General features: G+C 43.5%; 1 protein-coding gene across 1 annotated transcript in view; it reads right to left on the bottom strand.

Annotated features, from left to right (window-relative positions):
* Positions 1 to 24,912, bottom strand: part of LOC111155266 (membrane associated guanylate kinase, WW and PDZ domain containing 2) — a 1,380,110-nt gene that overhangs the window by 61,661 nt on the left and 1,293,537 nt on the right. The window contains 1 exon segment of the mRNA XM_022515392.1: positions 12,863 to 13,001. Coding sequence (XP_022371100.1) covers positions 12,863 to 13,001 — 139 coding nt within the window.

A 24,912-nucleotide genomic window follows, 5' to 3' on the forward strand; every position in this document is an offset into this window, starting at 1 on the left:
GACATCAAATCACTCCCACTTGGGAACCGGAGATAGATAGATTGATGACAGATAGATGACAGATACATAGATGACAGATAGACAGATAGATGACAGATAGACAGATGAGTGGGAAGGCAGTTGAGACGGTTTTGAGCTGGATGACAAAGAGGATTGATGGTCCCTTAATTAATAAGGGATTCCAGAGGAGGAGTATTTTCAGGAGGAAAGATCATAAATACAAATTTGAATACACAAATGTGGGGTATCCGGCTAGAAATGTCTAACAGGCAGTGGGACGTCTCAGGGTGGGGTTGCGGAATGAAGCCAGACATGATGAAAGAGAAATGAGTCACCTGCACAGTAGTGACAGGAGGAACCATGGGGGTGAGTGAGACCCCGAGGGAAAAGTTGGGGAGGGGTGTTACTAGACGGGAAGGGAGTGGAAGGACATCATGGAGGGCCAGTCAAGGCAGTAAGAGAAAAATCCAGCTACTATACTGATCAGCAGAGTTAACTATGATAGGGAGGCCCAAGAGGAAGAAGGACTGAATCAGTCCCTGGGCTTCGTTAGCATGGCGGGACCGGTGATCATGGAGGGGATACTTTCGCTGGAGTCTTAAGGACGGAATCCAGATTTCAAAGGGTAAATATGTCCCCAGAAAGGGAAATTAAGCAGAGCATGCTTGTTTTCAAAATACTTTGTACATCAATGCAGGAATATAATACATTTATACATACATACATAATACATTTGAGAATGATTTTAACGAGTGTGATTCAAGAGTATTTTTCTATAAACAATGAGCACCACGTTTTCCTTAAACATTCTCCACATACAGAGTTCCCTTAGGGGAGAAACAGCATCATTCGTCTTGGTACCTTGCCTATCCCTGTCCTCTGAAAAAAAAACAAAAACCAAAAAAAAAAACCCAGAAAAACTGGGTCTTTATCCCACGACCGGATCTAAGTAGGAGCTGAAGTTTTCTGCCATCTCAGTAGTGGATTCCTAGCGTGGCCCAGAATGTGGGGAACCATGTGAGGAATAGTGTGGGGAACTGGGTGGGGGCCCTGTGGTGAGGTCCACGGGGAGTAGTGCATGAAGGCCACTTCCCACCCACAACCCTCGTGAGAAAGCTACCGTCTGAATGCTATGCACCCAGCATTGTGCTGAATCAGGAAGCAGAGTGGGCTCTAGTCCCTGACCGTCCTTCTTCCCACTCTTTTCCTAACCCTGCCCTCAGCCCATTTTGGGGCACAGCAACAGCTTTTTGTTACTTCCGTCGAAGGAATACTTGGATTGTCTCCAGAATCTATTCCCAGTGTGCTATTCCCAACCTCACTCTCCCAAGTCTGCTCCTTTCTTCATTTGCCTCCACCTTTACAGTAACATTTTAACTGCCTCCAGTTTTTGACATCTGATTATATAAAATCTGAATTCCTTTGCTTGGCATACGAGGCCGTTTCTAACTGAACCCGCCTTCGTGTTCTTTCCCTTACTGCCACCTGTCTCTCGGTTCGCCTGTGCGATGGCTCTTCTGAACACACTCCCTGGCTTTGGTCAAATTGTTTCCTCTGCCTGAAACGGCCTTACTTCTTGCCCACACTGGTGAAACCATGCTTGTCGCTCAAGGCCTAGCTATAATGTCACCTCTGGGTTAGAGCAGAACCTTCCACAACTCTGCTAAGCAGGATTAGGATATTGTCTCCTTTGGGTTCTTATCATTTCTTCGCTGTTTGCTCCACTGCCTGGTTTTCTCCCTGTCACACCTACTTGCTTATGAACGCAAAGGCAGAGACTCTCTCATCATCTTTATATCCCAGCACTGAGTCAGGTGCCTGAGAGATGCTGGTGGGACTGGACAGAAACCACCGAGCCCCCTTGTGTTTCTGTTTTTGGCTGGGGCTGGGGAATCGGTTGATTCCGGTCCCCTCACCTTCATGGATTTCAGATAGCTGACATAAATTAAATGGCAAGCATATAGCTGTCTTTTGTCAGAAACACAGGTCTATACCTTTTTATACCACAGTCAACGGACTGGATTTCCTTAATAATTATTCCGTGGCTTTATGTCTTTTCCAATAAATTGGAGCTTTTTCCTTTTTGCTCTGATTCAGGCCTCCCCTGATCAATAACATCCTTGAGAGACAGATACTTTAGAGAAATGATACATTTAAAACTTCTGGTTTTTTTTTTTTTAAAGACATCCTCAAGGAATGACTGCAATAGTGTGTGTGTGTGTGTGTGTGTGTGTGTGTGTGTATAATACTTATAATGCTTATGTTAATATAAAAGTATTTGGTAAGGAGTTGTTTAGCAGTAGGCCAATCAAATAATTCACTTAGTGAGTAATATTATCTTTCATGTTAAATTTAAACCAAATCCTGATGGCAATCAGCAGGGTTTTAACAGTTGGAAAATATGTTTCAGGAAAAATTCAGAGAACCCGCTTAAAAGACTTCGGGGGTGAGATGCTTGGCCATGTCTGTGGCAGCAGGAATGGGGTCCCATCACACCCAAACTGAGAAACAGGCCAGTCTGGCTCCTGCTTCCGTGCCTAACTGTGGGGACTGAAAAGTCAAACTGACATTTTAAAATCACAGTTCTACCTATTAAATTGTGGCCGAAGCCACCTGCCCCCTGCAGGATCTGACAGTGGAAACGCGGGCTGCTCTAGGGATGTGTTTGAGGGGCGAAAAGTTGCCTGAACCATATTTGCAAGGCTATCATCTATATTCTGCTTTATTTATGTATAGGGTATTTTTTTTTTCCTGTAAGACTTTTTTTTTAAATGTTAGGCTAAAAAACAGTCAAGTGGAGAATAGTCATTTTGAAAGAGTGGTAAATATTGTTCAGATACAAAGTTATGCCTACTTTTTAAAAAATGTCACAAGTGGTGTTTCTTTTCCCTCTTTAAATTTGGTGTGTCACTGAGCATGGGGAGAGGAAAGGAAGCAGCTCTGGTCCCGAATGGCTAGCCGCCACAGGGCAGCCCAGGGAGATACCGTGATGCCAGGAGGAGTTCAGAGATCCCAGGACTCGGATGTTTGGCAACTGTGGCTCTCTTTCTGTCAGGGGCCAAAGGGGTGCCCTGGGTTGGAGCTGTTGGAACTTGGGCCAAGGGAAATCAATGTAACTATCTGTACCAAAGCCTGGGGAGGATTTTTGCAAGTGTGTGAAGCAAAACTTGGCTGGTGCTGCCTCTGCTGGGCCCTCCCTATCTTTCCTTCCTGCTGGGGCCATTTTAGGCTGGAATTTGGTGCATTCCAAGTGCTCATGAACCCACAAATCCTATCCTTATCACTTGTGAGGTCTCAGCTAGGTATTTTCCAGAGCTCTAGCAGTAATTAGACAAGCTACTATGAAAGAAAAAGCATTATACATCAGTTACAAACAATGCAAAACCAAAGCTCATTAGAGAAAGATAATATTCATGCAGATTTTACAAACCGTGTCTTTAGGGTGGCCCAATAAGTAGAAATATGGGGACCCATGCTTGTCACTTTTCATGCACATGGAGAGACTGGAAGGTACCATTCCTAAAGGAAGGGGAGGAACAGCCTAGGACCAATCATTAGAATTAACAGAACCAGTGACAAAGATATATTATTACGGTTAGAGTCAAGATCGCTTAGTATGTTTAGAGCAGCTGAATACAAATTATCTAGGCAGTAAGAATAAAGACTTTAAGTAGAGCTACCCCTGTCGAGCATGCAGCAAGTGAAATTAGTGATAGACTAAGCTACATGTGTATTCCAAAAGTAGATTTTTCTCAAAATACTGAGGGCATCCTGAGGCGCTTTTGGGAGACACAGATGTTAACAAAAATTTGAAATGGCTGTATCAGAGTTTTTGCAGAATTTTCCCATAACGATGGGATGTTTTCATGCTATTGGTTGTCATTTGAGAATCAGTCACAGTAATCATTTCCACATTTTGAAACATCAAAAAAAGAAAGACATGGCATGCCCACGTTCATGTCTCTATTTTCGCCAATAATCTCGTACGTTCTCCTAGCTCCCCTCACCTCTGACAATCTACTTCTTTAGAGTCAAGGCTCACAGTTGACTTGCTGAGTGTAGTTGTTTTCTGGGAAAGAAACAAAGCAGGAGGAAGAAGTGTGGCGATGCCTTGAGTGTTCGACTCTGGGCTATACTCACCTGTCCGAGGGCCGAGGGCCGTGCCCTGAAACCAGCCTCTCAGCGGTTGCCTCATTTTGTGTCTCTCTCAGCTCTTGGGCTACAGTTCTTTATCTACATGTAGGCAGGTACTAGAAAGTCAGGAGTGCCCAAATCAATAATCTCCAAGAGACAGACCCCAGGAGATGCAGCAAGGACCGCTCCCGCCCCCAACCTCGCCTGCTGCTGTGTTTCTCTCAGCTCCGTACAGCAGGAGGCATGGGCAGACCAACATGAGGTTAATGTGCTCAGAACAACTTAATCCACGCAGCTCATGCGTTCTGGAGCCTGACGTACTCCTTGCTGGCATATACTGATGATACGCCTCATCTAAATGCCTAACTTGCTCCCCTCTGGCTTCGGGAAGCAGAATGGGACCGCACTCCACAGAGGTTTCCCTGATCTGTCCCCTGGAGTGTGTTTCGGGGCATGGTGTGTGTCTCAGAGAAGGGAGACAAAGGTTGAGCACGAACACCTCAAGGTTAAATGGAAAGCAGACCCTCTCTGTGGTAAGAAAACTGAAGCTTAACTACGGGCGTGAGCAATGGAAATTACATTTCAGGCCTTATTAATTGAGTTTACCATTTAGCCCTGCCAAGACGCCAGTAATTGCGTGCAAAAAGAATCAAGCTGGTTTTGTGTCACACCGAGAAGGCTCTCTTCAGGTTTTAAACGTGACCTTTCCTGGGCTTGAAAGATACATGTGCTAGGAAACCTCACGGACAGACGTTCAAAGAAAAGAACCCGGAACACGGTGGGAATGAATTGCCACGGAGACTGGGGTAGAAACTGCAGTGGAAAAGGAAAAATGGAGAGTCGCATGCTGGCCTACTAATCGCACTGACGTGTGGATGTGTGTGTGTGTGTGTGTGTGTGTGTGTGTGTGTGTTTGTGTTCAGTCCTAACACCCGGTGGCCTGCTGAGGCCAGAGTTACTACATGCGAGACAGTGCACATCTGTGTACACAAGTGTAAAAGCAAGTCATCCTGTGAGCAAATGTCTGAGCCACGGACAGTTAACAGCAATTTAGTGAGGACTAAGTGTGCATTTTTTATTTTGTTAAAAAAGCCAAAAACAAACAAACAAACGAAACGGAACCCAAAGAGCACATTGAAAAATGTGTGTGATTCTCAATTAGAGATTTTGCTGTAGTTAGACACATAATTCAAGAGCGGACCAAGGCGTTATATTGTCTCATCTTTGGTCCTGATGGAGGGAATTTGGTTAAAAGGAAATGTTGGGAGGACTTTTTCAGAACAGGACACTGCAGTAGTCTTATCTTTGAGCAAGGCTGTAGGCACTTTCTCTACTAACAAAAATTGGCCTTCGTGGACTCACTCTTTCTTCCACTAGGCTCTGCCACAAAAGGATCTTTTAAAAAAAGAAAGCTTGATTTACTTGGAGACTCTATGGCTATTGGTTATGGCAGTTGGCTGGGCCTACCCAAGAATGTGTCTTAAGGTACTAGATACCACTTGAAGTACCTGGAGAGCAAGGTTTTGTTGGCAAATTTCTTTACAGGAATTAAAAACCTTCTGTATCAGCTCTTCTTTGAGACAAGAGAAAAGTCAGACAGTGGGTGGAAAATAATTTTGGCATTTAGCACCCACTTCACAATGGGTGCAAGTGATGGGTTTGAAACTTGAGCCTAACTATACCTCTCCAGGATGGGTTCCTGGAGGCACTGGGATATTTACGGTTTCCGACATGCACGTGGCCAATAACTTGAGTATTTGGGAATTGAGGGAGGTCAGACCTCAAAGGCTAAATCGGTTCTTCTTGGTAGATTTCTTGGTTACTGTGTGTTCTAATATATTTTATATTTATTTATTTATTTTTAAAGATTTTATCTATTTATTTGACAGACAGAGATCACAAACAGGCAGAGAGGCAGGCAGAGAGAAAGGGGCAGGGGGAAGCAGGTTCCTTGCTGAGCTGAGAGCCCGACGTGACGCGGGGGCTCAATCCCACGACCCTGAGATCATGACCTGAGCTGAAGGCAGAGGCTTAACCCACTGAGCCAACCAGGCTCCCCTCTAATATATTTTATCAGAGGCTTAAATGCCTAACCAAGTGAGGACTTGGGGAAGGGGATCCTACAATATATCCTTAAAGAGAAAACGTGTTGGAAATCACACGAGGGTATCCAAAAAACAAAACTAAACAAAACCAAACCCAATATTCATTACAGTCCATGGTTCCCAATAAAACAATGTGAAGAAATGAGTTTTCATCCTTGTCCTAAAAATACTCAAAATAATAAATGAGGGTCCGGCTGAACAGTAGAGAAAGGAATGTCAGAGCTGCGTGTTCTTTAAGGAAACTTCTGCCTCTGACTCCGCGAAATGGGAACCTTATCGGGAGCGTCACAGACCACTTCCTGGGCTCACCCACGTGCTGTAGAGAGCAGTCTTGAGCCTTTCTAGGCAGGAAGCAGCCTGTCCTCTGCATGATGCAGCCCGGAGTTCTGCCTCACAGCCTGTCCTCTTCCTCCGGTCTGCCTCAGTAGAGGTGTACAGGAGTGATTTGTGGAACCTCTCATGGAAAAGGAAGATACACTCAACCATGAATGTCAGAAGCGGAAATTAAATTTCAGAATTTATTATTGAAGCAAGCTGCCTTTTGCCCTATTAAAAATGCAGGCGAATTAGTGCAAAGGCTATGGAACCACTTAAAGCTCCCATAAACATGGTCTCCTAGGAAGAAACGAAGGAAATGAAGACTCTCCCCTGGTCTTCTCTTGTGGGGGCACAGTAGCACCCCCACGAAGGCCTCAGGATGTGAGGTCACAGTGCTCAGAGCTCCCTGGGGCTGACAGCCACAGGAGGTGGGCAGGGATGGCTAGAAAATTTGCCAGATGAAGTTCGGGTTTACTAACTTAGAATTTAGAATAATTCAGACAAGGTCTAAACAGAAAGTCACCTACATTCAGTGAGTCCTTTCTTCAGAAAATGTCTGAAGTGTGGGTATAAATATTACAAAGGAAGTGCTTAACCAACTGAAGAAGCCAAGGCTTGTTGAGGATCCTTAATTCTAGAAGCGCTTATTAAATTCCACAAGTAATTAATAAAACCCACTTCAAGTTTTTCACTAGAGCTGGTCCTTGAAGACCTTTCCATCTGTCACCAGTCTGTTGGAAACCATGTCTCCTTCCTAGACTTCAGCTCCCTCAGAGCTGGGACTATAGCTTGGACGGTAGAGACTTGCCCATTGTAGGTGCCCAGAAAAATCCTCTTTGAGTTAAGGGAGTAGTAATGACATGAATTAATGATATCAGTTACAGGACTGTCTCATGTGGACTAGTTAGTAGGGGCATACTGCCTGCAGTTTATGCTTGTGTGATCCAAGGGAAGAAAGCCTTTGCTGAACTAATAACTATAAGCAAGAATATAAGAGTATGCTTGGAATGTTAACTTGTCACTGTATATTCCTTTTTATTTTAAAGTTTTTATTTTAATCTCCCCGGGGGCTCAGCACCTGTTTCCCCCATCCCCCGCCCTGCCTCCCTTCTGGTGGCCATCACTTTGTTCTCTAGAGCTAAGAGTCTGTTTCTTGGTTTCTCTCTCTCATTTTCCTTTGCTTGTTTATGTCTTAAATCCCACTTATGAGTGAAGTCATATGGTGTGTGTCTTTCTCTGGCTGATTTATTTCACTTAGCATAATAGACTCCAGCTCCATCCATGTCCTTACAACTGCTCAAGTACATTCCTGAAGAAGAATAAATAAATAAACATTGCCTCTTGCCATATAAATAGAGACCAGTTCTGCTTAATCTGGTGCTCTGATAGGTTGAGTGTAAGTCATGTGTATTTCTGACGAAAGGCAGTCTTTAACTAAACAACTGTTTGCCCCATTCATTTCTTTAGCTCTAGTTCCTGACTCATACCTTTCCTCTCCGTACTTAATGCAGTTTTATTATACTTCTAAAATGAAAACAGTCCCATTTAACCAAAGACCTGTGATCCAGTCAAAACCCATTAAAGACACTAACTCTGAAAATGGAAGGGTAGGTAGAAATCAAATTCACAGACTGGCTCTTTCTTTCCTTTGGTGTGGGCATTTGGTGTTCGTTGTCACAGGGACACCTAGATTAAGAGAATTCTGCCTCCTCCTTGTAACCCTGCGTGGCCTCCTAAGACTACTGAGTCTCCATTTGCTAGTGGACTTCCTTCACCACTGTAGTCGGAAAGACTGGTTCTGTTGCCTTTTAAGGGAATAAACAGGCTAGACCACTAAGACTAGCAAGCGTATTTCTGCTTTGCTTTATTTTGATTTGAACTGAATGGTGAATATTACCAGGGGAAAGGCCCAAGTTGGTCTGAACTGCTTGATTTTGACTTCACCCCTGGCTCTGCGGCTCGGTGTCTAAACCAAGGGAGTGCTCACCTCCGTTCTTTGAATGCTAATGAAGGACACCTGTGTTTCAAGGCAGGCGCTAATGTGTATAATTTATTCCTGAGCAGAATTAGAACCACGACGCATGATTTCTTCTCTCTTAACCTTCTTAGATTTAATTCAAACAGCAACAACCAGTGTTAAGGAGGGTGCTACTTTTGAGGCATCGTCTTCGGATTCATTTCTCAGAATGGTGGAGTGAAATTTCCTTATTCCTGCCAGTTGTTGAGATGCGTGTCAGGGGAGGGGGAGCGCACACTTCCTGGGGAGTTTATAATCAACAAATTCTTATCCTGAGGACTAGAGTAGAGTTGAAGTATCCATCTCCTTCAAGGACTTAGCTATAAAAAGCAACGTCTTCAAAGCCCTTATCACTTGCCGACTCCCCCTGCAGCTGCTCGACAGCCTGTGTGCAGCCCCGACTTCTGTGGCTACATTTGCTGATTTATGCCTCTGACTTGGCTGGGCTGTTGTGTGACGATTAGTCTTGCGGTAATTATGGATGGCATATTTGCAGCATATTTATTCCTTTCCTCGGCTCACTTGGATTCACACTGATTTTGTTTAGTCAACAATCTGCCAGATTACCCTTGGAATTTATTTTTCTTTCAATTGTACCTGGGCTTATCTCCCTGTCACAGATCACCTTAGGAACTCAGCACACGAGTTTCCTACTTCTCTTGACTGAGATCTGCTTTTCTGTCCACGTGGCCAAATGTCCAGATAAGGGTCTTGCTTCAGAGCTGTTGTGAATTCTGAATTCGGCAGGTAGCAGAGGGAGGGCTGGTGGCTATCGCTCAAAACCCTGCTAACAGGCTGTTTGTTGTCGATCTCCTTACTCTTCAAAGCTCACCCTCTCAGGCTGGATTAAGTCTACATGGCTCCCTAGCAGGTTATGTCTCCTATAGATTCTGACAACTTCCTTTAATCGTCTTCTAAAGATGGATTTTTGCTACGTGTTGGATATTAAAAGGCAAACAAAGGGAAAAAAAACGGGATTAAACTCATAGTACATGGAAAATTCGGTGTTCCTGTGATGAGGGTACATCTGGACAAAGTGGATTATCTTCTTGGTTCTATCTACTGGTTATCTCGGGCATTTTCTTTTGCTGTTCTGGCTTCCATTACTTGGTTTTGTAACAGAGCCCCCCTTGCCAGCGTCATTAAAATGCACTCTTTTATCGTGGACAAAAGATTCAGCTTCATGATATAGTCTAACTAGTGCTGGAGGAATTAGGTTGCTCTTCAGCTGTGGGCACTCCTTTTAAGCTGGGGTCATTTGTAAACTCCATGACAGCGGCTGCTTCTTCGGCTTGCTCCCCGGGACAGGAAAGAGTTGGCGTGGCAGCTGTGAGATGGCTGTTCTGTCTTCAGAAAGATCTGCTTGCAAGGTTGGCCTCTGGGACTTCGACCAGTAAACTGTCTCCTATACTAATATACACCCTTCCCTAAAGGATAAGGGTATCTCCTGCACAACTGTGCAGACAATACAGTGTATGCTGATGACCTGCTTTTCTTTTGGGAGTCTAGAATTTTGGTATGTGCTCGTGAAGGGTGCCTGCATGAGTAGCATGGTATAAACCCTGGTGCCAGGTTCTAATGAGCTTCTCTGGGCAACAGTATCACACATTTATTACTGTGTTTTTGTTGCTGGGGAAGAGTGCTCTCTGGGTGACCCCTCATGAGAAAAACAGAGAGGGGGAGGGAGAGAGAGAATAAGGAATCTTGCACCCGGTTTCCTCAAATTTTGCCTGTTTTCCCCCCATATGATCGCACTGTGTATCCTTACTACAACACTCTGATAAATCTTAGCTTTGAGTACAACTCTACTCTGTGCCCCAGGAGTCTTTCTAGTAGATCTCTGAATGTGGGGTGGTCTGGGGACCCCATTAGTTGCTATGAGATTCCAGAAATATCACTTGAGGGCGTTATCCTCAGAGATGCTGGTCTGATCCCTAACCTTCTTGGTTGCTCATGCAAAACCAGGCATCTTTCAGCTTAGATGGTAATGTTTACTTAGTTCGTAATTATTCTTTTACTTCCCTCAAGGAGATCGCTCTGTTCTATTAAATTGGATATTTTGTGACATAATCTCTAAAATTAATTTACAGTCAAAATCTGTGTCAGTCTAACTTCAACAGTAGCCGACAAACTCTAACCATTGGCAAGCATGATTTAATGTTACATTTTAGAAGAATAGATTTAGAAGAAATTCTGCAAAACGACTGGAGTTAACTGTATTGATGACTGGGCCCTCAAAACTGTGTTCAGATATTTAACAAACTCTCTGTTTGTTAAATTCAATCTTAACCAGGGATTTTCAGGTGATGTTAAGAATGAAAGGGATCATGCTGACATGATGTTGAATTTTGGTCTTGTCCAAAAACACATTTTTAGTTTTTCTTTTAAGATGCTTTAAGGCAGCCTCATATGTGGGCATCACAGTTTGAGGGATGCTGTCAGTCGGTCAACAATAATGTTCTAACTGCTCACAATAGACGAGCTGCTGAAAAGATGTACCCAACGGGGATTCTAGAACAGAACAGACAGCTCTGGGTAGTCATGTGGTTCAGATTAACTTTTCAAAGATTAACTTGTTAGGACCTAAGAGTAATACTAACTGTATGGACGTTCCGTGGCTCAGATAACAGGTCTTGCTGTGGAATGAAGGATACCTTTAAAATAAGATATTTTTTAAAAGGGCTTTACCCATCCTTTTTTTTTTTTTTTAAGATATCATTTATTTATTTGACAGAGAGAGAGAGAGAAAGACAGTGAGAGAGGGAACACAAGCAGGGGCAGAGGAAGAGGGAGAAGCAGGGCCCCCACTGAGCAGGGAGCCCGACACGGGGGCTCGATTCCAGGACCCTGAGATCATGACCTGAGCCGAAGGCAGATGCCCAAGAACTGAGCCACCCAGGCGCCCCTAAAATAAGGTATTTTTTAGAAGTGACAAACTGTCACAGGTCAGTTTCATCTTACTGGATCGCTTAGTTCTCTGGGGTGCAAAAAGTCACTCTATTCCAAGAGTAGGATTCTTTACAAAGGGATTAGCACCAGTGCCACTTAAGAGGATCAGGCCTGTCCTTATTGCTAATATTAATATTTAAACATATATTATTAGATCCAGATATTAAGGATGGGAACCTGGGATGAAGTCTTTCCTGGGGCACAGAGCCAAGCTTACAAAAACTTCTCAGTGCTTTCCTTAATTGAGTACTTGCCAGCGCTTTTGGGGTTTTCCAAGATCCCGAAAACAAAGTTTTTGAGGGCATTTGAATTCATATATTTCAACTGAACTCAAGACTATCCTGCACCATTAACTAAGGAAGTGTTCAATTATTTGGTAGTTAGGCAAGTTTCCCATGATTAAGGTAAGCATAATTAGAGAGGGAAAAAAGTGTTATTTAGAGAGAGAGAGAGAGAGAGAGAGAGTGTATGTGTGTGTGTGTGTGTGTGTGTGTGTGGTGGGGGGGGTAGGGGATGGAGGGATGAAAACTAGCGTCTAGATCAACAATTTGAGCTTATTATTTATTTAGGTCCCATTGCCCTAATTTGGACAGGTATTCTCAGCACTGTTCTTCACTGATGTCTGTCTGTCTTTCTGACACTCCTTGACATTAACTACAGCCCAGCTAAGGGGCTGATGCCTCTCACCTATTGACCACCCAACAGTTTCTTAGTCAACCTGTCAGTGGTGCCTTCAATGGGCTGCTGAGAAGTAACACCATTAAAGACTCCTGAAGGCAGAGCTAATGCACTTCCATGCCTTCTGGAAAAGCACAGAGATGCACAGTGTTAAGAGTGAATTCTTGGACCGTCCCAAAGTGCCAAGGAAATGCAACCACTGCGTGAACTGAAGTTTACATTCATCTTCCCACCTGAAGATTTGCTCTTGCTTGTCCCCTGGCCTCGGTCACATAGCCTATGGGGCAGTGTGACATATGAGTGATTTTAGGAAACAACTGAGAAATTACTGTGGACTCAAATGAACAGAAGACTTTTCGTCAAACTGCAAAAGTTCTAATGTATAAGTGGTGGCTGGCTCTCCCTGCACACTCAGAGATGCCCTGGAAGGTCCTCTATTTGCTATTTTAAACATCACTTAACCAAGGGAGCAAAAGAAAGAGCTCACACACATATCAGTCTTGTGCTTCAATGTACATATGCATATATATCTATATACATCTCTTGAAAGCTAAATATATTTAGGTAGACTTGGAGGACTGATATACTTGTACAAATAAGCAGAGCCATTTACAGTACACAGAAGAAAGAGAAAAAAGGCGAATCAAAACGTGAAACGTACCATACTCCGGGACCTGCCCCGTCCCACGTTTCAGCAGGAGACGGACCCTTCTTCCTCCCGACTTGATGAGTTCTATCGCTCTGGAGTGTGTCATGTCCCTTGTGCTCTCCCCGTTGATTTCGATGATTTGATCTCCTACCTGTTAATTAAGGAAACATTAACTCAGCCAAAGATGGATCTACTCACGCTGCATTTCCAACAGATCAGAAAAGCATCCTTTAGAGGACCAGTTTCCAGAGGGCATCTGAACACTTTGGTTGTACCCTGTTGCTTCTTTGAAGTGGATAATTCTTCGCTGCATCCTGAATCTGACCAACAAACTTGATTTACCTTTACACGAGTGAAAATATCAGACCACACGTTGGGGTGGTATGTTATTTATTTTTAGTCAGTGTGGCAGAAGCTTTAGTTAGACTTTTGGCATTTTTTTTTTTAAATTAGGGACTATGTTTGATACCACAATTCCCAATAAACCTGGTACCTTCGCTTTGAAACAAGAAGTAAATATTTTAAGGCCTTTTCATTGAACACAGTACCAGCGGTGGGCTTAGTGCAGCATTTCATTCAGCATGCTGGATGGGATGATTGGTTTTTGGGCTTCTCTGAGAATTTTTATCATGCATCATTTAAATTTCCCTGGGTGCTATTGTGATTTTGCCTTCTTTGTAAACATGGCTGGTTGATATTCAAGTTTGATGATGAGTTTTCTATCACAGTCCTTTGAATTAAAAATGAGATCCTCCATTCTCCACACACGACTAATGCCCTTGCTAAATCTTTGCCATGCTCACACCTGATTGCCAGAACTGTTTGGTTAAATATCAATCCCTCTTGAATTGTTAGAAATGCCTGGGCTCCATAAGCAATTCCCATTTAGCCTTCATGAATAGATATCTCAAATAAAAGAGGTTCAACCACGAACACATCATGTAACTCCCACAGTACCATTACTGTCAGGAACTTTTGAATTAAAATATGTTTCATTTCAGTGCAAGTCACTTAAGATAAATTAGCCAGGAAAAACACAATGAGTTGCTTTGCAAAAATGCTATTTTAGTTGGGTCCCTTAAAGCAGATCTCAACGTAAACTCTGTAATGCAGACAGAATTGCAAACAAACTCTCTAGCGCAGTGCATTATCACGATGGGGGCAGGGCAAGAACAGGAACAAAAAGTGGCCATCATAACTGCGGGATGGCACTAAAATAAGACCATTCCCTACCCCCAAAATGGGGGGGAAGAACAAACACGTTTGTTATAGCAAGGGAGCAACATCTATCTTCCTTCTTTCCTTCCTTCCTTCCTCCCTCCCTCCCCTCCTTCCTCCCTCCCTTCCTCTCTCTCTTCCCCCCTCCTCCCCTCCCTCCCTCCCTTCCCTCCCTCCCTCCTTCCTTCCTTCTATCCTTCCTTCCTTTCTCTCCCTCCCTCCCTCCCTTCTTTTTTTAAAGATTTATTTATTTATTTATTTTAGAGAGAGAGAGAGAAGAAATGAGCAAGGGAGGGGCAGAGGGAGAGGAGGGAGAGAATCCCTAGCAGACTTTACACTGAACACAGAGCCTGACATGGAGCTTGATTGCTGACCCACGAGATCAGGACCTGAGCTGAAACTCAGAGCTGGATGTTCAACTGACTGAGCCACCCAGGTGTCCCTGTCTCCTTTTATAAAGAGTTTGCTAGGGATAAGGACTTCAATGTAATGAAAGCAAAGACTTCCCCTCTTCTTTGTGTACAGTGGTCTTTGAAAGTACGGTTTTTGGGCAGTGGAAGAAGTTTGCCTCAGTGGTATAACTCCCAAATTTCACAGAAGAATCATGAACGACAGGACTAAATTATTTGTTTTAGAGGCAATGTTTGCCACATTTTTCTTCAGGTCTCCTTAATGGTCTCCTTTCCATAAGGCAATGGGCACAGCCTGAAGTCGCTCACCTTACTGGAGGCCACTGCACCTCCAGTGGCAGAGAGGGGACCAATTATTGCTTTCCTAGCAGTTCCCAACCATGCCTGCAATGTCATGGCACAGTATTTACTTCTACAGTAAGTCGTAGAAGTGAAACAAAAGGTCCAATGAAGTTAGAATAGACTCTTCATGTTTAGTTAGACCCTTCTCTGAGCTTCACACTCACATATCTACTTGATTACTACACGTCTTCACCTGGAGGTCCAATGGACACATCCAACTCAATACCAGCAGACTGGGATTACCATATTTCTCCCAAAGTCATTTTTCCTCTTAATGCCTCATTCTGGTTTATGATACCACCACTCACTCAAGCCAGAAACCTGAGGGTCATGCTGAGGGTCATTTCCTGAATGTCTCAACATCTGTTTTTGCCTTCATTTGTATTCCATTGCTAACTAGAGCAAATCAGGCCTTTACCTGGTTTTCCAATATTCTCCTGTCACCCTCCCATCAATATCTTCCTCTGTCACTAGAGTCATTGTTATTGTTATTGTTCTTCTTTTTTTTTTTTTTTTTTAAAGATTTTATTTATTTGACAGAGAGCACAAGCAGGCAGAGTGGCAGGGAGAGGGAGAGAGAGAAGCAGGCTCTCTGTTGAGCAAGGAGCCTGCTGCAGGGCTGGATCCCAGGACCCTGGAATCATGACCTGAGTCGAAGGCAGCTGCTTAACCAAATGAGCCACCCAGGCGCCCCACTAGAGTCATTCTTCTAAGAGACATCTCCCCAAATGCTTCATGTCTGTTGAGCCTCCAGCATTTTCCACATGCTACTGTTCTCTTTGCCTTCTCCTCCCTCTAAGCCTGGTGATCTCCTGGTCTTCCTCAAAGCCAGCCTAGGCATCTTCTCTGGCATTCCTTCCTAGACCCTGTCTTCTTCTCAAGCAGACGTTTCCAATCCCTGTATTCATTTGTCACTGCACCTTACTCCAGTATTTATCACACTTTGCTACAGTTATACTTTTCTGTCTTTCCTCCTAGACTTGTAGCTTGTTCACTCATCAAATGATTTCTGAGCACTTATCATGTGCTAGAGAGTCTACTAGGGAGATAAGATAAAAACAGAAACAAATGGTATAGTTTCTATCTACAACAAATTCTCAGTCTAACTGGAGATAAAGTGGGTAAATAAGATTATTTTTCAATATATCTTTGCTATGACTGAGACACTCACAAAGTGCTAAGGGAATACAAAGAGGGTCATCTAACTCAGAATGGGTGAACTAGTAGTTAGGGAGAGCTTTCTGGAAGTGGTGACATCTCAACTGAGTTTTGAAGTTATCAGTAAGAATTCCCTGGGTGAAGGAGGAAGAAAAGCATTCTAGGTAGAGAAAGCAGCATGTGCAAAGACCCTGAGACTTGAGAGCATGGTATATTTGGGGAACTGTCAGGCAGTTTATTCTGCTATTCGGGAGTTCAAGCTTTATTTATTTTTATTTTTTTTAATTTTTAATTTTTTAAAAAAATTATTCACTTGAGAGAAAGAATGAAGAGTTAGGGAGGCAGAGGGAGAAGCAGGTTCCCTGCTGAGCAAGAAGCCTGATGCAGGGCTTGATCCCAAGACCCTGGGATCATGACCTGAGTCAAAGACAGACCCTTAACTAACCGAGCCACCCAGGTGCCCCTATTTTTTTTTTTTAAATATCTTATTTCCTTATTTATTTGAGCAGAGGGGAGGAGCAGAGGCAGAGGGAGAGATCTTCAAACAGATTCCATGCTGAGTGCAGAGCCTGACGTGGGGCTCGATCCCAGGACCTTGAGATCCTGACCTGATCTGGATACTCAACTAACCGAGCCACCTAGGTGGCCCATGGGACTTGGGGGGGGGGGGTTCTTTTTAATGATATATCTTATATGGTACACATGGTACATATTTGTGAATGAATGAAGCATTTATACATGGCTTATCTTGAGAATCATGGGAAAAGGGTTATAAACACTCTTGACCCCCAAATCAACCCTTGCTAGTCACCATTGCCTGAGGAAACTTCTATCTTGAGACTGACACTGTAATAGAGTCATGTGGAGGGCAAAGAAATCTCATGGTGTTACAGAAGTGGTCACATGTCATCTGCATTCTGGTCACATACTTGAGTATAGCAAGACTTAGAAATTTGATGTTTTTCATTCTCTTGTGCATTTCTTACGTTCCCTTTCTCCTATTAAGAGTTCATGAGAACTGAGGGAAGAGACATTAGCATGGGAGAGAGAGGTGGCGGATTGGAAGACTGCAGGACTGGTTGAGAAACAGAGGGGTTCAAGGGCTGTATGGGGGCCACACTGACATCTCCTATGCAAGAGTTTCAGGGTTGGGGCTCTGGGAAGGGTCAGGGCTGTTATTTTTACTGAGTACCCAGAAGCATGGCCTGACCTCTTGGCATGGCAGATTTCCATACTTTTAGCTTTTGATATAGTGTCTCCTCAGAGGGAGAAGAGAACATGTTTGATGCTGGTTGGAGAAAGGATCCTTAGCCTTCATCTAAGACTTCCAGTCCCTTCCAAAGTCCCCTCCCCATGACAGGACAAGGGAGGATGGAGTCTGCTGATTTCCTGCCTCACTGGAAGCAATGGAAGTTTGGGTATAGTCCTACATCTTACCAAATTCAGAGAAAAAGAAAAATTGGTGTGGGTGGATGCCAGTCAGGTAATAAGACGGAAATGCTGTCCCTGTCACAGACTCTGAATCTTACAAAGTGTGCTGAGCAGGTTATAAAAGTGGGCCAACTCATTTGCACCTAGTATCATTGATAATAAACTCAGTGGGAGCCCAGACTCAAGACCCCTATTCCTTTTTTGTGAAATGATGAAAATTGTACAAAAGACTTAATATTTATTTTTACTTCACTAGTAGTGGTATACACAGTCATCTTAAATGGGACTCCCTAAATAAATTTTGTATTTGATTCCTTTTGCTTTCATCCTTATTACGTGGATATATAAGGAGTCTGTCGGGGCAGAAGAGGTTCTCTGATTACCTTCCTATGTCGTCTGACTTCACTGTAGCTGTCAGGATGTGGCCAGTTGAAAAGCATCACTTTCCTCCCTTACATGTGAACCAACTGGAGGAATTAATTTGATAAAGCCATTGGGAAATTTGCAGTCCTTTCAGGGATGAAGAAAAAAGACCAGTTGAGATTCTGATGGTCTTCTCTTTCTATACTCTCTGTAGGAGAACTATCTTCAACTAAGCTCTGTTACTAAAATGGAACTTTACACAACTCCTCCATTTATTGGGGTACCTGGGTGGCTCAATCATTTAAACATCTGACTCTTGACATCAGCTCAGGTCTTGATCTCAGGATTGTGAGTTCAAGCCCTCCTTTGGGCTCCATGCTGGGTGTGAAGCCTACTTAAGGAAAAAAACAAAAAACAAAAAACAAAAAACAAAAAACAAACCCACCAACCAACCACTGACCTGTTCTTAGAGAATTTTTAAAATATCAAGTTCTTGTTAGAATTGAGAGAGAGAGAGAGAGAGAGAGGTACAGGGAGAGAGAAAAAGGGAGGTGGGGAGAGAGGGAGACCCAAATTTCACGAACATGTGTGTGCTAATTTGGGTGTGTCAAGGAGATGTCAAATTTAGGAAACTAACCAAAGGACTTAAGCTAAAATTCTAGGCATTCCTTCCCCCACCCCAAAGAAGAAATACTTATATCTGTGGTTGCCTTGAAGCAACTAATAGCCCTACAGCAATGTCTTAGGGGCAAAGAATGAGATAAGACAGCTCTCTCACAAACTGATGGTTGGCTGAGGGGATGGCAGCGGGGTGACTGGCAAAATGGGTGAATGGGGGAGGGATGTACAGGCTTCCCATTATGGAATAAATAAGCCACAGGGATGAAAGGTACAGCTTTGGGAAGTCTATGGTATTGTAATAGTGTGTATGGTGACACAAGTAGCTACACTTATAAGCACAGCATAATGCACAGACTTGTTGAGTCACTATGTTGTACACCAGAAGCTAATGTAATATTGTGTGTCAATATTACAATAGAAAAAAAAGAAAAAAAGACAAGACAAGACTGCCCTCTGTTGGCACAGCCTAGTAAATTCTGCATTTCTACTCCCACATTTCCGTTCAATACATCATGGCGGATTTTTCTTTAAGCTGTTACCAAATCCTAGAACTTGCCAGGGGGTCTGCAGGTAAAACCTTTTCTCTTCTTATTGGAAAACCAAGGCAGGGAAAGGTAAAAGTTTCAATATTTCTTAAGTGGTTAATAGATCAAGTCATAGGAGAGAAATATAAACTCCGACCTGTGTGCGTTTTTGTAGCCAAGTTGTAGAGAAAGTATTTGGCTTGGCTCAATGAAATATTTATAAGAACTCAATTAATCCTGGATTTCCTTTAACCCTAAGTCACAGTCGTTCCCACTCAAGTCTTGCTCCGACATCTCACGAACATGCTTCGTGGGGTACGAACTTGACTGCCCTCGCTCCTACTACTGCCCCACAAGAATCTGTCCTGCGTGATTATACATGACTAAAATCCTAGGTTATAATGTGAGGGTTTGAGTTCTTTCCAAATTTTATACAAACAAACAATGGATATCTCTCTTCCTCATTTCATGGAAGATTTAGCTGTGGACCATTGTTGTGGCTAATGATCTGAGGTCACAGGGTAGCACCATCAAATTTTTCACTTACAGGCTGGCTTCTCTCGCCGACTCCAGACCCCTCGTGGGCAGGGACCGTACCTACTGTCATCTACACAGTTCCTGACAGGGGGGCCTGTGGTTAATCACAGTTGACTACATGGCTGAAGTTTGCTTTTCAGTTAGAGTAGCTGTCTGTCTTCTCAGGATACAGTGAGTTCAGCTTTTGAGCATCGCAGCAGATCTTTTTTTTTTTTTTTTTTAAAGAATTTATTTATTTGACAGAGAGTGAGAGAAGGAGAGAGAGCACAAGTGGGGGGAGCAGCAGAGGGAGAGGGGGAAGCAGGCTCCCCGCTGAGCAGGGAGCCCGATGCGGGACTCGATCCCAGGATCCTGAGATCATGACCTAAGCCAAAGGCAGAGGCTTAACCCACTGAGCCACCCAGGTGCCCCCATTGCGGCAGATCTTAATGCTTTCTTGAAATGCTGCCTCAAGCCCTTCTAACTACACCACAGCAATTTCAATAGTACTTCGAGGAGGCCAGTGAGGTTTCAGTAATGGTGACCTACAAAAATTGGTAGAGACAGGTAAAGCAATGGGAAACAAATGCTAAAGGATTGAAAGAAAGCAGAATGGAGGCTGAGTGTGAACGAAATCATAAAGTGCCAGGAAAAAAAAAAATTTGAATCAGGCTGTTGGCCGCTGCCCGCCACGGGCACCATCACCAGGTGCTCTGACAACAGGACCCCTGGGCCCTGACGGTCCTGCTGAAGCAAAGGGACAGGCTGATTTTCAACTTGAATAGGTAATGGCTGTTTTCGCAATTAACTTTTGTTAGATATTATTTAATAACTCTTACAGTAAAAATGTTTTCTAGGAGGTTATACTGTTTTGGCTAACTTTCCATTTCTTCCACGAGGCTGGTGCCTGAGATAAAGGAGATCCAAGCCTCTCTTTAGGACCTGGCTCTTGTTACAAATGTTGTGCACTACTGCTTCAACAAGGTGCAGGAGCCCAGCAAGTCAGCAGCTTTTTCCAGAGGGAAAGCTCCCAACCCAGTTGGAAACAGAAGCACATGTCTGAGAGCACCAAAACTCTGCAACTTTTATTTGCCTCAATTAATACATACACGGAGAACTGTCTGAAACTCTCTTTAGACTACGTTCTAGAAAGTAATCACTTAAAACATTCCAACCTCTCTCAAGAGACTTCACCCAAACACAAGTGTGAAACAACCCTTCTGGATTTACAGAAGGGTCCCTCATCAACGTCCTGCCTGAGCACATATCTGCTGAGAAAGGCCACGACGGTGAGGGGAACAAGTGGGGAGCAAGAAGTTAGGGGCTGCTGCAGAATTCTGAGGGGTTATCTCTTGAGGCGGGTGATGTACCCTATTTCATATCCCCCTTCAGAAGAGACTTAGTCACAGCTCAAACAAAGCTCAGTCTTTGACTTGGGCATATTGCCTGCTAGCTGGGGTGATGCTTAGGCGGGTCATTCAAAACAGGGGGCCCACTCTGGTGGAGATTCAAGGGGAGATCTCCATTCAGAAGCCCCTATTTTCTCATTCTTACTTTAAAATCCTCTAATTAAAACATGAAAATAGATGTAAAATTTAAGGATGATGCAGTGCCAAATTTGTGGGGGTCAATTATAAAGTACAATTTGGCATCTTTCCCAGCAAACCTTTCTTTTTTTCCTTGTCAGATATTTAGCAATACTAATCTCATACAGAGAATTTTATTAGACTACTTCTTTCTAAATCTCCTTGCTCTTCTAGGGCTTCTCATGGGAGCTGATGTGCCATTCTTCACGTCCTCAGGCTCCCTGATGATCTCTTCCTACCTGTCTAGAGTAGTTCTCTTCTTGTGCCCTTTGTCTAGAATCTGCCCTCCACTCTGCAAATAGCTTAATTCTACTCACCCCTTCAGACCTGCCTCAGGTATGACCACAGCCAGGAAGCCTTCCATGATCCCACCAGTCTGGGCTGGGTGCCTTTGTTCAGTGTTTCCTTAAAAGTGTTGATCTTCGTCTCCCACTATGTTGTAAACTCTCTAAGGGCAGAGGCTTAGCCACGTGGGATATACCCATACATATTTGTTCAATAGATGGATGTATGATTGAAAGAAAACATTTTTCAGAAGTTGTTTCTTGACTCTTTGCTCCTTATTGTGTAAGCCAAATTTAGATGAGATCTATAAAAAGTTTAAGTTTGGTTTCACGATCTACGTCAAACAGGTGGAAGCATGGTCAATTAATATAAACTATATGTAAGTGCTTTGTAAACTCCAAACTATACAAACATAATGCAAGTAATAATACAAACGTATTATTAATTCTCATAATTACTACTATCACTGTCACCACATGGCAGAGTGGAGGAAAAAATGAATGCAGTTGTAAGCTGTTTATAATGAAACTAGGAGAGAAGTAACTGAACTACTGGGGATATTTCATGGTGGAAATGAGGTAAATGTTTTTCTTAGAACATCCCTTAGAATTGAAAAACTAAAAAAAGAAATCTTCTGTTGGTTTGGTAAGTTCTGCACGTTAGGAATTCCTACAGGATGTTGATGTTGTTTTTCTATTTTTATTCTATGATTTTAGATAGATAGTTCTTAGAAAAAGAATCTCATTGAATGCTGGACAGCTCATCCAAACCCTAAGCTAAGACAGAGGGATAACTTCCATTGTGGTGACAGACATGAACGCAAACGAAGATTTTCAAGACAAGCTGGTTAAAGCAAAATATCTTCTTTGAGGGAAAAAATAAGCACGACACTTTTCACTTTCATATGTCTGTTTGACGGCTCAGGCAAGAAGAAGAGGCTGGGGAAGCATCTTGAAATGATCCACCTGAGCAGGAAGAGAAGACCCTCGTTGGCAGTTCAGCTAGTGCCTCACCCATTTGCCCAGAAATCACTTGCGTTAGGTCATGAAGTCAGTTTCCCAATTTGATTGAAAAACAACCAAAAGGAAATCAAAGAGGAAACTTTCCATTGTGGACCCTGTGTCAGCTGTCATTTCTCTTTCCTGGATGTAATCGAGAGAAAATGAGGGATTATTACTCCTAATCAGATGCAAGCATTATGCTTTGTCTGATGAGCGTGATGTTGGCACAGGGTGACAATGGTTTTCCTGACGCCAACCCACTTGAATATTGCATTTACGTCCACTTTCTGTGTAGGTGCCAGTTCCAGACCTGACACTCTCATGGTGTCAGAATGTGAAAAGGTGTAGCAAGATGGGTGGTTCAGTCAGCTGGGATTTTACAGATAATTTAACGATGGGACTATTTCAGAGGTGTGGGCAGGGTTCGGGAGTCAGAGGGCTGTTGAGGCTCTGCAGGTGGGGACTGTTACCACCTCTGGCTGAAAGAGCCTGGGAGAGGAAGGCAAATTTCAGGGGTCTGATGAGAGCTGTCATTGTAGAGGGATGGGTGCTGCCAGGCTTAGCGCGTGGAGGCCGGGAGCAACAGGGGGAACAAATACCTCTCTGTGGCAGACAGAATAATGTCCCTCTCAAAAGATCTAGTCTCTGGAATCTGTGAATATGTTACCTTACATAGCAAAAGGACTTTGCAGATGTGACCTTGAGATGGGAAGTTAAGAACCTTGAGATGGAAAGATCATCTATCCCACACTGTCTGGGTGGCCCCAGTATAATCATAAAGGTCAAAATCTGAGAGAGAGAAGATGTAAGGGCAGAAGCAGTGATGAGATGAGAAAGGTACCCCGCTGCTGGTATTAAAGATGGAGGGAGGGGCTATAAGCCAAGGAGTGTAGGTGGCTTCAGTAGCTGGGAAAGGCAAGGAAATGGATTCTCCCCTAGAGCCCACAGAAGGAACCAGCCTTGCTGGTAAGATAACTTGATTTTAACCCACTGAAACCACTTTAGAATTCTGATCTCCAGAACCATAAGATTGGTGTTGTTTCAAGCCACTAAATTTGTTGTTATTTGTTAAAAAACTATTACACTTTCTATTCTCTCTCTACAGGGCCTCTGATCTGCTATGCTTCTCAGCAGCAAAATCCAACAGGAAACCAGAGAGCAAGAGAGTTTGTGTGATGAAGGCAGGGATCAGTTCCCCAGGACACAGAATAGGGAAAGAAGGAAAGACAATGGATCCAGGAGGAGGAGGCAGAACAAAAGAACAGATTTTAAAACAAGGAATGAATATGACATACGAAGGCTGCTATGGTCTGATTGTTTATATCCCCTCAAAATTCATATGTTGAGATCCTAACACCCAAGGTGATGGTATTAGAAGGTGGGGGCCTATGGGAGGTGATTAGATCATGAGGACAGAGCCCTCATGAATAGGATTAGGACCCTTATAAAAGAGAACCCAGAGAGCTCCCTCACCCCTCCACCATGTGAGGACTTCCAACTTCCACAATGATGAGCACTAAATTTCTGCTGTTAATAAGCTACCCAGTCTGTGGTATTTTTTGTATAGTACCCTGAAGAGACTAAGACAAAGGCTTTAAAAAATAATTTAAGAACAAGACATGAAAATCGGGTGGTGGTAACCATGCCCATATTGGAGAAGCTAGTTTTGGAAACCTCTTTTAATATTTTTTTAAAAGATTTATTTATTTTAGAAAGAGACAGAAAGCATGAACTGGGGGAGGGACAGAGGGAGACAGAGAGAAAGAATCTCAAGCAGACTCCTCACTGAGCGCAGAGCCCGAAGTAGGCCTCAGTCTCACAACCCTGAGATGACCTGAGCCGAAATCGAGTCAGATGCTTAATAGGCGCCCCAGTTTAAATATTTCATTTTTATAGAAATAGTCTCTTAAGATAGCATTATAGAAAGACAAAGGATATGGAGTTGAATGTGCTTTTCAAAACTGACTTCCATTCTGTTCCCAGCAGCAGCTGGTCATTTCCTCTTTCTCCTGTGTTTTTCCATTCCTCATTTCTCTCTTCTCCTTCTTCCTTTGGTCCACATCGTTGCCACAAGCATCTTTTAAAGCTCATCTCTGTGTTGGTCTCTCTCCCCTTCAGACACCTCCCCACCTCACCTCCTTCTTTTTGAGCAGAATCCAAGCTCCTTGACCCAGTGTGAAGATCACACAGGACCTTGTCCCCTCCTCCTTCCAGCTTATCCCCCACCATTTTCCTGTGTTTCATCTGGCTGGCTTCTCATTCCTCCCTTCTTCATTGGGTTCTCTCACGTGGGCATTTTTGCTCTTGCCCTTACCCCTGCTTGTAAGTCTTTTTTTTTTTTTTTAAAGATTTTATTTATTCGACAGAGAGAGATTACAAGTGGACAGAGAGGCAAGCAGAGAGAGAGAGAGGAGGAAGCAGGCTCCCTGCGGAGAAGAGAGCCCGATGTGGGACTCAATCCCAGGACCCTGAGATCATGACCTGAGCCAAAGGCAGAGGCTTAACCCACTGAGCCACCCAGGTGCCCCACCCCTGCTTGTCATTCTTACCGTTCTCCTGCCCCCTCCAATCTCATTTTGCAATCATGCCCATTCTCGAAGTTTCCTC

The sequence above is a fragment of the Enhydra lutris genome, unplaced genomic scaffold, assembly GCF_002288905.1.
Source record: "Enhydra lutris kenyoni isolate GAN:26980312 unplaced genomic scaffold, ASM228890v2 scaffoldscaffold40, whole genome shotgun sequence".
Lineage (NCBI taxonomy): Eukaryota > Metazoa > Chordata > Mammalia > Carnivora > Mustelidae > Enhydra > Enhydra lutris.